Raw genomic sequence first — 14,524 nt, 5'->3', positions numbered from 1 at the left:
CTTAGGGGACAAAAGGGGAACATTTCTCAAAAAAGTCTCAATTCTATGTTAATTTTCCACATTCCAAAGTTGTGAACCTGGGTAACTGGCAAAATGGTAGTATTCTTAGCAGAAGCATATAAGTTAGGGGGGCAGCTAGGTGGCTCAATGGATAGCCAGGCCCAGAGACAGGAAGTCCTGGATTCAAATGTGGCCTCAGATACTTCTTAGCTGTGTGACCCTGGGTGAGTCATTTAACCCTCATTTCCTAGCCTTTTCTACTCTCCTTCCTTAGAACCAATACATGGTGTTTATTTAAGAGGAAGGTAAAGGTATATATATATATATATATATATATATTTTTTTTTTTTTTTACTTACCTCTGGTGTTTGAACAGTTGAATTCCACATGACAGGTCTTTGAAGAAATACAACCTGTTTTGTAGCCAAATTTCCTTCACTGCAAATGAAAACAGACATTAGGGTTTGAGAGAGGACAGTACTCCATAGTCCATACCCATTAGGATATTCATAGATTTGGGGATAGAGGGGAATCTCAGAAGTCACCTAGCCCTTCCTAACTTCTGCCCCCCCCCCCATCCCTATTTACATTTGATCTCCCATTTTACAGATGAGGAAATTGTTTCAGAGAGGTTAAATGACTTAGAATCACACAGATAGTAAGTCGCAGAGCCTGAATTTGAGCCTTTGACACTTGACTCCAAGTTGAGAAAATCAAATTGATTCTATTCTGTAACTGATTTCATTTTGTATTACTACTGACATTTTGTGTAACTACCAAAGTCCTGTTTCTTTTGTCTCTAAATTTGGAAGTTCAGCTTTTCTGTAAATATCTCATTGGCTCTGAGTTAAGTTTAGAAGTTCATTTTGATTGATAATCATTGTTCTATCCTTGTGTTGAGGAAATCTGTTATCCTTGAAGGATGTAGGTGGATGCCAGGGAGTCTGATTGTACCTCTGCAACACTGGATGTCCTCCAAGAAAGTCTGGCCTGTCATCGTTGTGACATTAATGAGCCATTGCAGTCAACTAAATCAATAAGAATTTACTGGTGAGGTTGCTGTAAGCCCTGAATTTCCCAATTCCTAACAATCGTAGTGTCTTCCACATTTATGATATTTCAGATCACTGCTTTCTATTTTTTTGGACGCTCATTCTTATGTCTATAAAAACAATCTGTCAGCCCTCATTTGGGGTCTTAACTGGTTGAAGAGGCTAAGATCCTATTTGCTGGCAAATTTACTCTTTGCTAATAAATTGGTTGTGCTTGGAGTTTTGGTTCTCAGTTTAATTTCAACTGGTATGAAAACCCAGGGTTTTGTTCTTTACATTGCATATCTATGCATTTCTTTTTCATATGTCTTCTCCACATCAATCTATTGGTTACAGAATATTTTTGGTCTGGAATGGTATTTTTAAAAAAATCTATCTATTTTTAAATATTTTTCCATGGTTACATTATTCATTTTCTCTCCTTCTCTTCTCTCCCCATTCCCAGAGTTAACAAGCATTTCTACTGGGTTATACATGTGTTATCACTTGATACCTATTTCCATATTATTCAATTTTGCAATAGAGTAATCTTTTAAAAATTAAAACCCCAAATTCTATACCCATTTAACAAATGATAAATCCTATGTTTTCCTTTTGAGTTTCTACTCCCACAGTTCTTTCTCTCAATGTGGATAGTGTTCTTTCTCATAAATCCCTTAGGTTGTCCTGGATTACTGCATCGCTATTAGTAGCAAAGTCTATTACATTTGATTATGCCATAATGTTTCCATTACTGTGTACAAGGTTCTCCTGGTTCTGTTCATTTTGCTCCGCATCAGTTTGTGGAGGTCTTTCCAATTCATTTAGAAACCTTTAGAAATCATTCCTTATAGCACAACAGTATTGCATCCCCATCAGATACTACAATTTTTTTCAGCCATTCCCCAATCAAGAGACACCCTCTCATTTGGAATGGTATTTTCATTAATTTAGGGGACTTCTGGTGTGGAAATTCCCTCTATCAATGTAGAGTGAGAATGGATCTATAGTTTATAGTCTTAGCTAGCTGTCTGGAGTATTGGGAAGTTGTGAGCTGCCCATGGTCTCATAGCTAGTATGGGTCAGAGGCACTATTAGAAGCCAGGTCTTCCTGAATTGAAGGCTAACATTCTGTCCTTTATGTCGTATTATAGCTCAGCTGATTAATATACAATACCATATTAGATAGGCATGGAAGCATTTAGAATGCGTATTCAGTTAAAAGAATTCATCCACTTCAGGTTTTTATCTTCAAAAGTCTTGTCATAGGCTGTCATTCTGACATCTTTCCTTATTCAACCATCATCATGGCAAATTATCCTTAACCAAAGAGAGCCAGAGGGCCAGATTCTTCTAGAAATGCTTTTCACAACATCTCCATGGATTTGTGGGTTGGAGTATCTGTAGCTAATGTTGCCCAGTTACAACTTTTATCATGCAAAAAGTCAAAACAAAACCCTACTATTATAGATGTCTATCAATCTTGACCTCTTTTATTTCAAAACAAATGTAGCATTGAAATACAACCAAAAATGGGGATAAAACTCCCACAAAATGTGAAATCCCACAATTTATTGAAGTACTTTAATGTTAAATAGATCCAGCTCTTCCTTATTGATGCTGACAAATATACATCCCAAATCTACTTTAAATCTTCCTTAGGGTCAGAGCTTGCAAAAGGATAAAAATAACATTTAACTTAGCTCTTTCTTTAATGGCAAAAAATCCAAACTTTTATTAGATCTTCTAAAAAGCCTACTCAAAGAGGACCAAATAGGCACTACTGCCAAGATGCATGGGTTTTAGTGAAATGTGAGATGGAAAAGAACATCTAAATATAGGCCATATCTGGAGCAGGGATTCTTAATCTGGGGCCTGTGAATTTAAAAAAATTGATAATTCTTTTTCAATATAATTGGTTCATAATCCAATATATTTTACTTTATGCATTTAAAAATATTATTCTGAGAGTCTATAGTTTCACCAGATTGTCGAAGGGATCCATGACTTGAAAAAAAAAAAAGGAAGTAAAAACCCTTGATGTAGAGGGTGAAGTCTGGAGAGAGAGTACATGAGGTGATGGTAGATAAGGATGTCTCAGGCAATGTTTCAGGGTGATTTTTATGCTTCAGGATGAGGATTATATGAATGAGTGTCTTAGGGTCAGAAACCTCCAGGGCAGGGGAGAAGATATCAGAGTTCTTGAGTAGAGAAAAATCCTGCCAAGATGGTGATAGTAACTATCCAAGGGGTATTTTCTTCTTTTAGCACATCCACACACATCATATCTTTGAGTATGTTGGGTATCCTAGGATGGACTGTTTGGTTGAGAGCTAATGGGTTTTGTACAAAAGAACTCCATGTTCATGGATTATTTGGAGAAGTTTCTTGATATTTCCCCACTAAATTCTTGTTCCAATGCTTTACCACAGTGTGGAGGTAAGCCTGGGTTCTCGAATACTTTTTTTTTTTTTAGCAGAGAATATGTTTTAGTAATATGGAAAGGTTTCCAGTAAAAACCCAGTGACTCAGGATCAACTTAGTTAAGGTTAGAAAGGCTCATCCACAGAAGGGTGACCAACAGTTAACAATTTTTTTGGCCATAATAACTTATCAATCAACAAATATTTATTAGCACTTTAATATGTACCAGGCATCTTACTGGGGATATGAAGAAAGGCAGAAAGTCTTTGTCTTCTAGGAGCTTATATTCTAATAAGGGAGATGGTATATAGAAATTATTACATATAAGATAAATCCAGAGCAAATGGAGATCAGTCTTAGAAGGGAAGGCACAAGCAGCTGAGGGATGAGGAAAGACTTCTTGGAGGAACTAGCACTTGGTCTGAGTAAGTCAAGGCCTCTAAAAGTCAGAAGGGAGAAGGGAGAGCTTTCCAGGCATGGGAACAGAAGCTGGGAGATGGAAGATGGAGTATGGGGTGTGAGGAACAGTAAGTGGACTATTACAAATGGGTGTAAAGAATAGAAAGTTGGGAAGGGACAGGTGATGAACAACTTTAAATACCAAACATAAGTGTTTATATTTGACCCTAAGGATAATAAGGAGCCAGTACAGTTTATTGAGTGGGATGTAAGAGACTGTAACATGGACAGCTATGCTTTTTTTTTTTTTGAAAATAATTTTAGCAGAAGATGTAGTATGGACCAGAGTGGGGAAAGATTTGAAGAGGGAGGCCCATTTACAATGTTATTGGAAGAGTTTAGGAGAAAGAGAGTGATGATCTGACCTTGGTGAAAGTTGACTAAGGGAAGAGAAAGGGGCCATACACGAGAGATGATATAGAGAAAGAAATGACAAAATTTAGCATTAACTAGGATATGTGAAAAGATAAGAGGAGTTAAGAATGGCACCAAGATTTTGAATATAGTCAAGGGGAAGAGGGATGGTGCCCTTTCTAGAAACTGTCTAATTCATGGAGGGGATATAGTTCATGTTCAGAGAAGGAGAACCCACATTGGTGATGCAGTGGATTTTCTTTTTGTTGTTGTTAGTTTATTCCAGAACATTTTAGTGCAAAATCTTGATTCCTACATCTAGTCTTCCTCCCTAGCCCCCTACTACTTGTCTGCTGGAACATGAAGAAACAAAACCATGGACATGGGCCACTTGAATTATAAAAGTGGCAGGAGACTGGCTCCATTTTCAGGAATGACAATGTTGTAAGTCCTACATACACACACACACTCACGTATATATGCACACATACCCATATACAAACACATGTGCACATACATGTACACATACATATGTGTATCTATGGGGGAAAACATCATTAGAAGTCACTTTTAAAATCTATTGTAGAACTGGAGCCTCAGGTCATTAGTTTCCTATAAAAAATTATAAATGTTATTTTATTTTCCTTTATCAGCTGGCAAGGCCCATGAGAGTAGGGAACAAGTTTCACTTTTACATGCAGTGGATTTTCTGAAGAACTTACTTAGATATTCTTGATAAGATACAGAGCTCAACTGCCTTATTCGATTGGCTGAATTTGGCGAGTACAAGAAAGTTAAGAATGATTTATTTCCCTACACAAATCCTTCTTATCCATTTGGAAATATATCAAATTATGCAACTTGCTTTTTATCTTGAAATATGAAAAAAAAAAGATTCCAATACTTGTTTTTAGGGCCTTGTTCCCATAGTACATGAGCTTTAATTGCATTACCTAATATTAAGTTCCCAAGTCTTTTGAGCTAAGTCATCACTCAATTTGGCTTCTTCAATAATTTAGACAGGTCAGGATGAAGTAGAAGACAAATATATTCCACAAAGCTTATTTTATAATCCACGTCCTGAGCTGGCTTGCCCAAAATAAAGATCAGCTTTAGGTGTGTGTAAAGAACATATCTTTCTGAGTTTAAATTCAAATTATGCACTATTAGCTCTGTGAAAAAATCCCAGACCACAGGAAGGGTGTTTATTTCACCCACATTTTATTTAGGTTTAAATAAATTGATACAGACTTTTCAGAAGTGGAATAGATTTGGTGAATAAGAAGTGGCCAAACTGGTAGAAATGGGAGAAATTGCAGGGTTGAAGGCTTTTCTTGTATGTTTCAGATTCCAAAGTGTTCTGAGTTCCAAAATATTGATTTACAAACTTCAGGAATATGATCCAATAATAAGTTAGAGGCTGCCTAGACTGAAGTGTTTCATAAGAGGATATGCTTTAGAATTAGAAGGAACCTTAGACATTATCTATTTTTTTACCCTTCATTTGTGGATAAGGAAACAAGCTCACAGTGGTGGTTAACTGACTTGCTCCGGGCTATACAGGCAATATGTAGAAGAACCAGATTGGAACTGTTTATTGATTCTAAATTTAATATATTATTTTTTTTCAAAACTTTTTTAAGCAAAATTTTATTATGAGTTAATCATTTTATATTTACTTAGCTGTAAATGGTCACAAAGTCCTTTATCAGTTTATCCAGGACTTAGAATTTCATTATTTTTGTATAATATTTCCCAAATTTTAATCTGCATAGGTGAAAGAAGATCATTCTTCTGTTTCAAAGAAAAGGCAAAAATTCCAGCTTAGAAAAGAGAGGAGCAATTGAGAAAGCTGGGAGCATATAATAGGCAAATTGGCTTTTTGAAAAAGCAGCCTTATTAAAATGCATCTCACAGTAAGATTGCTTTGGTTTAATTCACAGAAGTGTATAATATTGAGTTTTCAAAGAATTTAAATTAGAAAAAAATAAAAAGGTAGCCTCAAAAGGACCAAAAATTATCATTTACAGTATCCCTCCAACTCTTTTTAAATATGTAATCTTTTTGTAAGGCTGTCACATTAGGATTTAGATGAAGCTATTAGCTATATTTGGTCAAATACATGGTCTTTTCAGCTACAAATTAGTTTTATTCTTTCCAATATGTGTAGATTGTTTGAATTGTAAGACTGCCCTGTTACTTCTATAAGGGCAATAATTTGTTCTGAGGAAAAGAGAAGAGGAAGTCTACTGACATTGACTTGACTTTCCCTTTGGTTGTTTATATTGTGTTCTTAGGAATGACTGTCATAATTAGGCATCTGCTTTTTGTTTAAAGTGCAGAAGAAATGGATCCCTCCATTAAAATCCTATTCAAGGGGGGAAGTTAGGTGGCTCAGTGGACTGAGAACCAGATCTAGAGGCTGGAGGTCCTGGGTTCAAATTTGATCTCAGACATTGCCTAGCTGTGTGACCCTGGGCAAGTCCCTTAACCCCCATTGCCTAGCCCTTATCACTCTTCTGCCTTGGAACCAACACATGGTATGGATTCTAAGATGGAAGGTAAGGGTTTCTTAGAAAAAAATCCTCTTCAGACACTTCACTGTGGCCTTGGGGATGACGATGAGTTCTCAAAGGCTGTACCAGCAGAGTCTGAGTTCTGTTGTGAGTATGAGGACCAGCCCAGGTAAGTTCAGAGAGACCCATCGCCAGGATACTGGTCATCAGGTCCAGTGATAAAATTTCTGTCACAAAACTCCACAAAGATGATCTGTATAAAGTATAAAGGGATTTCAGTATCTGACAATAGAGGGAACATTCACTTAGACCAAACTGAGGCTCTTTTAAACCGCTTCTACTGAAACCAAGGGCAGGATTGGATCAGTGGATAGAATGCCAGGTTTGGAGTCAGGAAGACCTGAGTTCAAATCTACCCTCGGATTAGATGTGTAACTCTGGACAAACCACTTCATTCTGTTTGCCTCAGTTTCCTCATCTGTTACGTGAGCTGGAGAAGGAAATGACAAACCACTCTAGTATCTAGTATTCCAACAGTTGAAAAACATTTTTTAAACCCTTATCTTCTGCCTGAGTAACAAGTCTAAGACAGAAGAACAAGGGCTAGGCAAATGAGGTTAAGTGCCTTATCCAGGGTCACAGTGCCAGGAAGTATCTGAGGCCAGGTTTGAATTCAGGACCTCCCAAGTCTCTAGATCTGGCTCTCAATCCACTGGGCCACCTAGCTGCCCTCTGCTACAGGGATTTATCATGTAGGCAAATAAGTCTAGGAGTAAAAGTATACCTCATTTAATGGAAGAAAAACATTGCAGCAAAGTTATTAAATGATTCATACTTTCCCTCAACTTCCATTTTAAAATTAAAGATCAATTTGGTAGAGAAAATTCTGGCTCTAGGTTATGATAAAATAATACTTACAGGGTGAGCTGGGTGGCTCAGTGAATAGAGAATGAGGCCTAGAAATGGGAGGTCCTGGGTTCAAATGTGGCCTCAGATATGTCCTGGCTCTGTGACCCTGGATAAGGCACTTAACCCCATTTGTCTACCCCTTATCATTCTTTTGCCTTGGAACCAATACTTAGCATTGATTCTAAGTTGGAAGTGAGGGTTTTAAAAATATTAAAAAAATTTTAAATAACACTTAAGATAATACATGTATAACCCAGTGGAATTTCTTGTCAGCTCCAGGTTTGGGGAGGGAAAAGGGGAGGAAGAGAACATGAATCATGTTACCATGGAAAAATATTTTAAAAACAAAATTATATTAAAAAATAAATAAAATAACACTTAAAATGACATTTAAAATGCTCTTACCTTCTATCTTAGAATCATTATTAGGTAGTGGCTAAGGCAGAAGACCAGTAAGGGCTAAGCAATTGGGGTTAATTGACTTACCCAGGGTCACACAGCTAGGAAGTGTCTGAGGCCAAATTTGAACCCAGGACCTCCCATCTCTAGGCCTGGCTCTCAATCTACTGAGCCACCCAGCTGCCCCATCCAGTGATATTTTAAAAGAAATAATAAAAATTTATCCTAAAGTTGAAAATATAAGCATCGAAGTAGACCAATTGCAAAATAAAACTATTGAAAGTAAAAATATAGAACTGTTCTAGAAGTTCTGGCTGGATGATGGTTTGCCTCACTCTGTCTCATAACATTCCAATAAGAGAAATAGTAATGCATGTAGTTTTAATGATCTGATTATTATTTACTGATCTTTGTTGTTGTTGTTTTTGGAAGGGGCCAGTAATTTCATAGGGGAAGAAAATTCCTTAATGTCAGGATTCCATTGATTTCATTCATACTTTTATAGTCCTTGTGGCCAAGCCAAGCTCTGCTTGGACTTATTTTTGAGCTACTCTCCTTTTGGGTTTAATCTTTAGCTTCTCAGTCTGTAGTAGTTCTCTATTTTATGAAGTGTTTTCTTCTCTTTACTCCTATCTCTAGTCTTTGTTCTCAGTTTGAGAGTTTGTGCCATAGCTGCCTTCTCTAGCACCCTCACAAAATATGGAGATTATGGGTGTTAAACTTCCTAGTGGGTTCTGGGAAAACCCCTTTAACCTCACCTTATATCATTTCACTGATGCTGCACCAGTACTGAAAACTACTGGTTTTAGCTCGCCTGGACACCTCTACCCCATCTCCATTTCTGTAAATAGCTGCCTATTAGGACCTCAAAGAACACTCGAGATTGTCATGGTTTCAGGTCTCCTGGAGGACTCTGATGAGTGTGTAGGTGTGGGTGCCCCTTTGTTCTCCACTTTCTTGGACAGATGGGGGGGCTGGCTTTGTCCTCTGTCATAGCTCCAGAAGACAAAGATGAAGGGTCCTATTTAGGCCCCATTCGCCAGAGTTTGAGTCAACTTCAGCCCATTCCCACCTTCACCCCTCAGACTGGTGCAGAGACCTGCGACTTGTGGCTATCTTTTTATATAGTTCTGACCTGAGCTTACCAAGCCTGCCTCTTGTTGTTATTATTTTTTTAATCATTCCTTCACCCAGCACTCTTTTAAATTCTTTCCTTTGGAGTTTCTTAAGGGAGCTGCCCAAATTCCTTCCAATGGTGATGACTAGCAACTGCATTATAACTTATAGTCTTAGGGAGTTGTCTGGGGATGATGAGAGATCAAGTGACTTGCACGGCTAGCAGAAGCCAGAGGTAGTATTTAACCTAGGTCTTCCTGACTCCAAGGCTAATCCTCTATTGATTATACCTTATATTTTCATCCTAAATCACAAATCTCCCCAGCTTTTTACATTTTGCATCTAATACAATTTTTTCTTCCCCTTTTACATTTGCTGTCGTTTTAGTCTTTGGATCTATCAGGCCAAAGACAGGAACGTTCAATCCTTACTTAGCAGTGAAACCTAAGTCATTCCTGTGTCTTCCTTTGGGGTTCCCTCTCTGAACTACTGGGTATGACTAAAAAATAACCTCGAAGTCATGATAGAATGTTTCCTTATAGACATTGATCCACAGTCAGAAAAAGCAACAAAATTCTGGGGGTCATGAAGACACATACAAAACCATGGCACAGCCCCATCTAAAATATTGCCTGTACCTCTAGGGTCTTCACTCTCACTCATTGCATTTGTATCTCCAGTACCTAGGACAGTGGTTGGCCCATAGAAAATGCTTAATGAATATTTGTTGATTGTATCATGGAACCAGAAAGAATCCAGAGAAAAGTAAAAGAAAGGATCAAGGAAATAAAGAGGCCACCCAATGAGAGCACACCAAAATGCTGAATGCCGAAGGACGAAGTCTGAAATGATGAAAAGTCTATACAATCATGAATATCATAGGTAAACTCATAATATATGTTTGGGGGCATATTCCTAGCCTTAGAAACCATCAAACCAGGTTACCATACTCTTCTACAAGTCCTTTAGTGTCTCTGTAAGAGATAGATAACTGGAGTAGAACTCAGTAAAAACATCTAACATGGCATAGCAATTGTTTGTATACTAGCTAAGGACAGCTTCTTTTCAGATTGCCAGTGCTATTGTAGGAGCCCTAAAGCCAACCCACCAATTAGTCCTTCGACCATTGTATAATTTCTTGAATTTTGTTGTTTTTGTCAAATTCCTGTGTTTGGAAGGACTCAGGAGAAAATGGTTTTTATTTTATGTGTAAGTGTCTATCTTAGCCTGAGTTTCAATGTTTCTCTGAATATTGATTGTAGTTATTTCCTTCAGGGAATCTATAGCATGCTACTGTTAAGTCATTATCTGTACACAGTGCCCTGGTGAGACTCAGTTGTCCCAGGCTCACATTTTGTGGGTATTCTTAATGCGAAACAAAAATAACTGTTCTGTGGAAAAGGAAAATTACAGTCAGTAGATCTTAAACGTAAACAGGTTAAACTTCTTACTGGTATTTCTAAGAGTTTTTAATATGCCATCTGGCCTTTAAGGCCCAAAGCCTTGAAAAAGAACCCCTGTTTTAGAGTCTACAAAGCCACCTTCTGTAATTCTACACTGAACATGCATTCTTAGGGCAGCCTATTTCCACAAGTCAGGGCATTTCTACTCAGGCTGGTCTCCACTGTCTTGTTAATGAACACAGTGAACATAGACATCTCAGGTACCAATAAGGGATCAACTATTCACACTAACTTCTTCTTCTTCTTTTTTTTTTAACATGCTACCTAGCCAAAATGGATATTATCAGAAGCACCTTTTAAAACATCTTTATAGTAAGCAAATTAATATAATACAGCTACACAACAATTACTTGTGTGTAATTTATTTTTCAGAGCATGTGTAGAAGAATTCCTTTACGATCAGGAATTTTAAATTTTCCCTGAGACTGATTCTGGCATAAAGCTGTAAAAATGTGGCAAACACAGAAGTACAGAATTTTAGTTCTGAAAGGAACCCCATAAGAATCACTTCACAGAAGGGCTCTGAACTTTTTTAATGCCATAGACCACTTTGACAGTTCAGTGAAGACCAAGGAGCTCATCTTAGAATGAGCATTTTTTTTGGAACCCTTACCTTCCATCTTGGAATCAATACTGTGTATTGGTTCCAGGGCAGAAGAGTGGTAAGGGCTAGGCAATGGGGATAGAGTGAATTGTCCAGGGTCATACAACTAGGAAATGTCTAAGGCCACATTTGAACCCAGGACCTCTCATCTCTAAGCTTGGCTCGCTATCCACTGAGCAACTTTGCTGTCCCTAGAATGATGTTTTAAAATGCAGAAAATAAAACACATAGGATCTCTCTACAGATTTGTTAGGGAAGACTAAGAAACCCCCAATTTAGTCCAAATGCCTAGAAAAAAATGGATCCAGAGAGAAATGTTACAAAGGTACAAAGTTAGTTAGAGACAGAGCCAGGATTAGGTTGTAGGTTTTCTGAGTTCTTATTCAGTGCTTTTCTACACACATATCTGGACTGATTCTCCAGAAAGAAGATATACTTTACCCTAGATTCTGCTTAGTTGTGGGCACTTTGGTGGTACAGTTCCTGGTGAGTAGGGATTCTTTAATGCATTCTGTGGAGTATACAAAGGAATTTCAGTAATTCTTCAGGATGCTTAAAGGGCTGCCATCCCCAAAGGGAGAAGTGAAGAAACCGGCAAGCCCATCTGTGGAATCACCAAAATGCTCACAGCTGCTGGCTCAGCTGCTCCATTGGTCTCAGAGGTGTTGGGCCACACAAGTGGTCCTTGCAGCTCTGCACTGGGCATGTCCTTCCTGGCTTCCATGCACCTCAGACTAGATGGTTTCTGTCCCTACCATATCCCATCCATGTAGGGACTTAGAACTCAGTCAGTGGGAAAAAGAGTAAATATCAGTTTAGATAAGCAAGAATATTACTGTGGAATCAAGTCACTAAATGGTACTTTATCTCCAAGAAATCGCTAGGGGAAATTTGAAATAAGTAAACTATAGAGTTTTGGAATTTGGCCAAGATAGGAACGGATTCTGTTGCCACAAAGCACCCATAATTAGAATTGTTCAGTTAATTTCGAACTTAGTTTTATTGTGGCAAAATGACTCTGCCAATTCTCAACCAGTAAAATAATCATCTTCACAGGGGGCGCTGGAGGCATAATTAGCCAATGGTCATAAAGATCTCTGAAGAGGAAATGAACTATGCATGGTATTTAGCTTTCCCAAAGGGTATAGGCCATCACAGCATTTTAGAGCTGGAAAGCAATTAGAAGCATTTGGCAAAGCACCTCCAAACAATTCTAGGAAGTGACGTCCAGGGAAGCAGGTAACCTATTATACTGATAGAACAATTCTCCTCCTGTTCTTGTGACAGTATATTCCCTCCTGGATGTTTCCACCTCTCAGATGAAAAGATCCTCAAATGGTAGTGTTTTGAAGACATGAGGAAAAGAGAAAGCATCTAAAATCTTTCCTCCTAATACCCTCTTTTTGGCACAAAAATGACATTGTGGTACAGTGAGATGAGCCCTGTCTCTGGAATCAAAACACCTAGGTTCAAATACTTTTGAAGACAGCTATCTGTATTGACCTTCTTGGGCTTCAGTTTCCTCATCTATGAAATGAGAAAGTTGGAATAGCTGATCTATGAGGTGCCTTTTCTGCTCTTGATCTATGCTCCTCATTAACTCAATTCCATTAGTATTTGTTGAACACATTTTATGTGCCAGGAAAAGGATAGCTAATGGGGGAAAGCAATATGGAGAGAGCATACAAAGAATTAGAAAATGGTATTTGTTGACCAAAAAAAGGGGAAAATGGGTTCCAGTTGGGTGTAGGGGGGCAGCAAAGAAAACAAGGAAATACTTTCATCAGTGACTTTTCCCATAATACCCTAGATAAATATATTACAAAGATAGGAAACAACTTCATCATGGAATTAACCATCTCACCCTGATAAATTAATCTATACTAAATTAGTGGAAAGTATAGTAAGACACTAAGGAAATGGAATGGAATATGTGTGTGTTAATTTATATATATTTCATTTTATATATAAAATTATATGTAACATGTTATATTAGACCTTCCCTCTCTTTCTCTGCTTCTCTTTCTCTCTCTCTCTCTCTCTCTCTCTCTCTCTCTCTCTCTCTCTCTCTCTCTCTCTCTTTCTCTCTTTCTCTCATTTTCTCTTAGGAATAGGGGAAAAAGATGGGGAAAGAAAGTCTGGCTCCTATGAGTAAGGAAAGGTCTAAAGTAAAATGTATTGAGGAAAAGTTGTTTGGTAGAGTTACTATAAGAGAAGTACTTGGGAGGGGACATCAAAAGAGAAGGGTTTTTTGGATTGTTTTTTTGCCTTCCTTATACATCTGGATTAAGGAATATAGTGCCACTATATCTCTGTATAGTCGTTAGAGGAGATGGAGGTTGGGAAAGACTGATTTGGGACTAGTGGATAACTTGGTATGGGGAAGAGAGTTTCTCTCCATGCTTAAGCTTAGTATGTATTGATAAACTGACATTAGGTTGGTGTAGTACAGATATGGGATTAAGTCCTAGCTCCTGCATTTATTTATTGTGTGACCTCACCTAGCCTCTCTTCACTTCTCTTTCCTCATCTGTAAAATGGGAATAAAAATGAGTTTTCATTGTTTTCCTCATCTTTAAAATGGGAATAAAAAAGTGTTTTCACTTGTTTACCTCATAGGGATGTTATGAAGATCAAATCAAAATAATGTTTGTAAAGCACTTTAAAAACCTTAAAGGGTTACATAAATATGACATTGATTTTACTATAATGAGCTAGGAAAAGCTGGGAAACACTATGGGGCTACAATCTGCATCTTAAGGAATGTTGCAAAACAACCCTAGATACCAAAAAGCCAAATTGATTGACAATATTAAAAAAAAACCCAAACATCTTTACCTTCTATTTTAGAATCTATACTGTGTATTGGTTCCAAGGCAGAAAAGAGGTAAGGGCTAGGCAATGCAAGTTTAAGTGACTTGCCCAGGGTCACACAGTTAGCAAGTGTCTAAGGCTAGATCTAAACCCAGAATCTCCTAGATCTCTGGCCTGGCTCTCTATCCACTGAGCCACTTCACTGCCCTCTGCTTGAGCAATATTTTGTTACTCAATGATTCTTAATTCTCCCTTTTCATTCAGGAACACAGTGAACTCAAGCTTTTGTGGGGCAAGAAAATACATGTTACAGGTTTGCTATCCATTTTGTGAGCCCTTAAAAAGAGGGGAAAGATCACTCTATTGTAGTGCCTGCCTTGTTTATGTTGGTTAGTGAGAGTGGCTGTCCCCTGATATGGAGGCAGGTGGAACAAC

At 37.8% G+C, this 14,524-nt stretch overlaps 1 protein-coding gene across 1 annotated transcript in view; it reads right to left on the bottom strand.

Moving 5' to 3' along the window:
• RFTN2 (raftlin family member 2) overlaps nucleotides 1-14,524 on the bottom strand; it is an 88,513-nt gene that overhangs the window by 10,260 nt on the left and 63,729 nt on the right. Inside the window, exon 9 of the mRNA XM_044669065.1 lies at nucleotides 360-438. Within this exon, the coding sequence (XP_044525000.1) occupies nucleotides 360-438 (79 nt within the window). The remainder of the gene's footprint in view (nucleotides 1-359; nucleotides 439-14,524) is intronic.

The sequence above is a fragment of the Gracilinanus agilis genome, chromosome 3 (genome assembly GCF_016433145.1).
Source record: "Gracilinanus agilis isolate LMUSP501 chromosome 3, AgileGrace, whole genome shotgun sequence".
Lineage (NCBI taxonomy): Eukaryota > Metazoa > Chordata > Mammalia > Didelphimorphia > Didelphidae > Gracilinanus > Gracilinanus agilis.
This window is presented reverse-complemented; position numbering and strand designations above follow the sequence as displayed.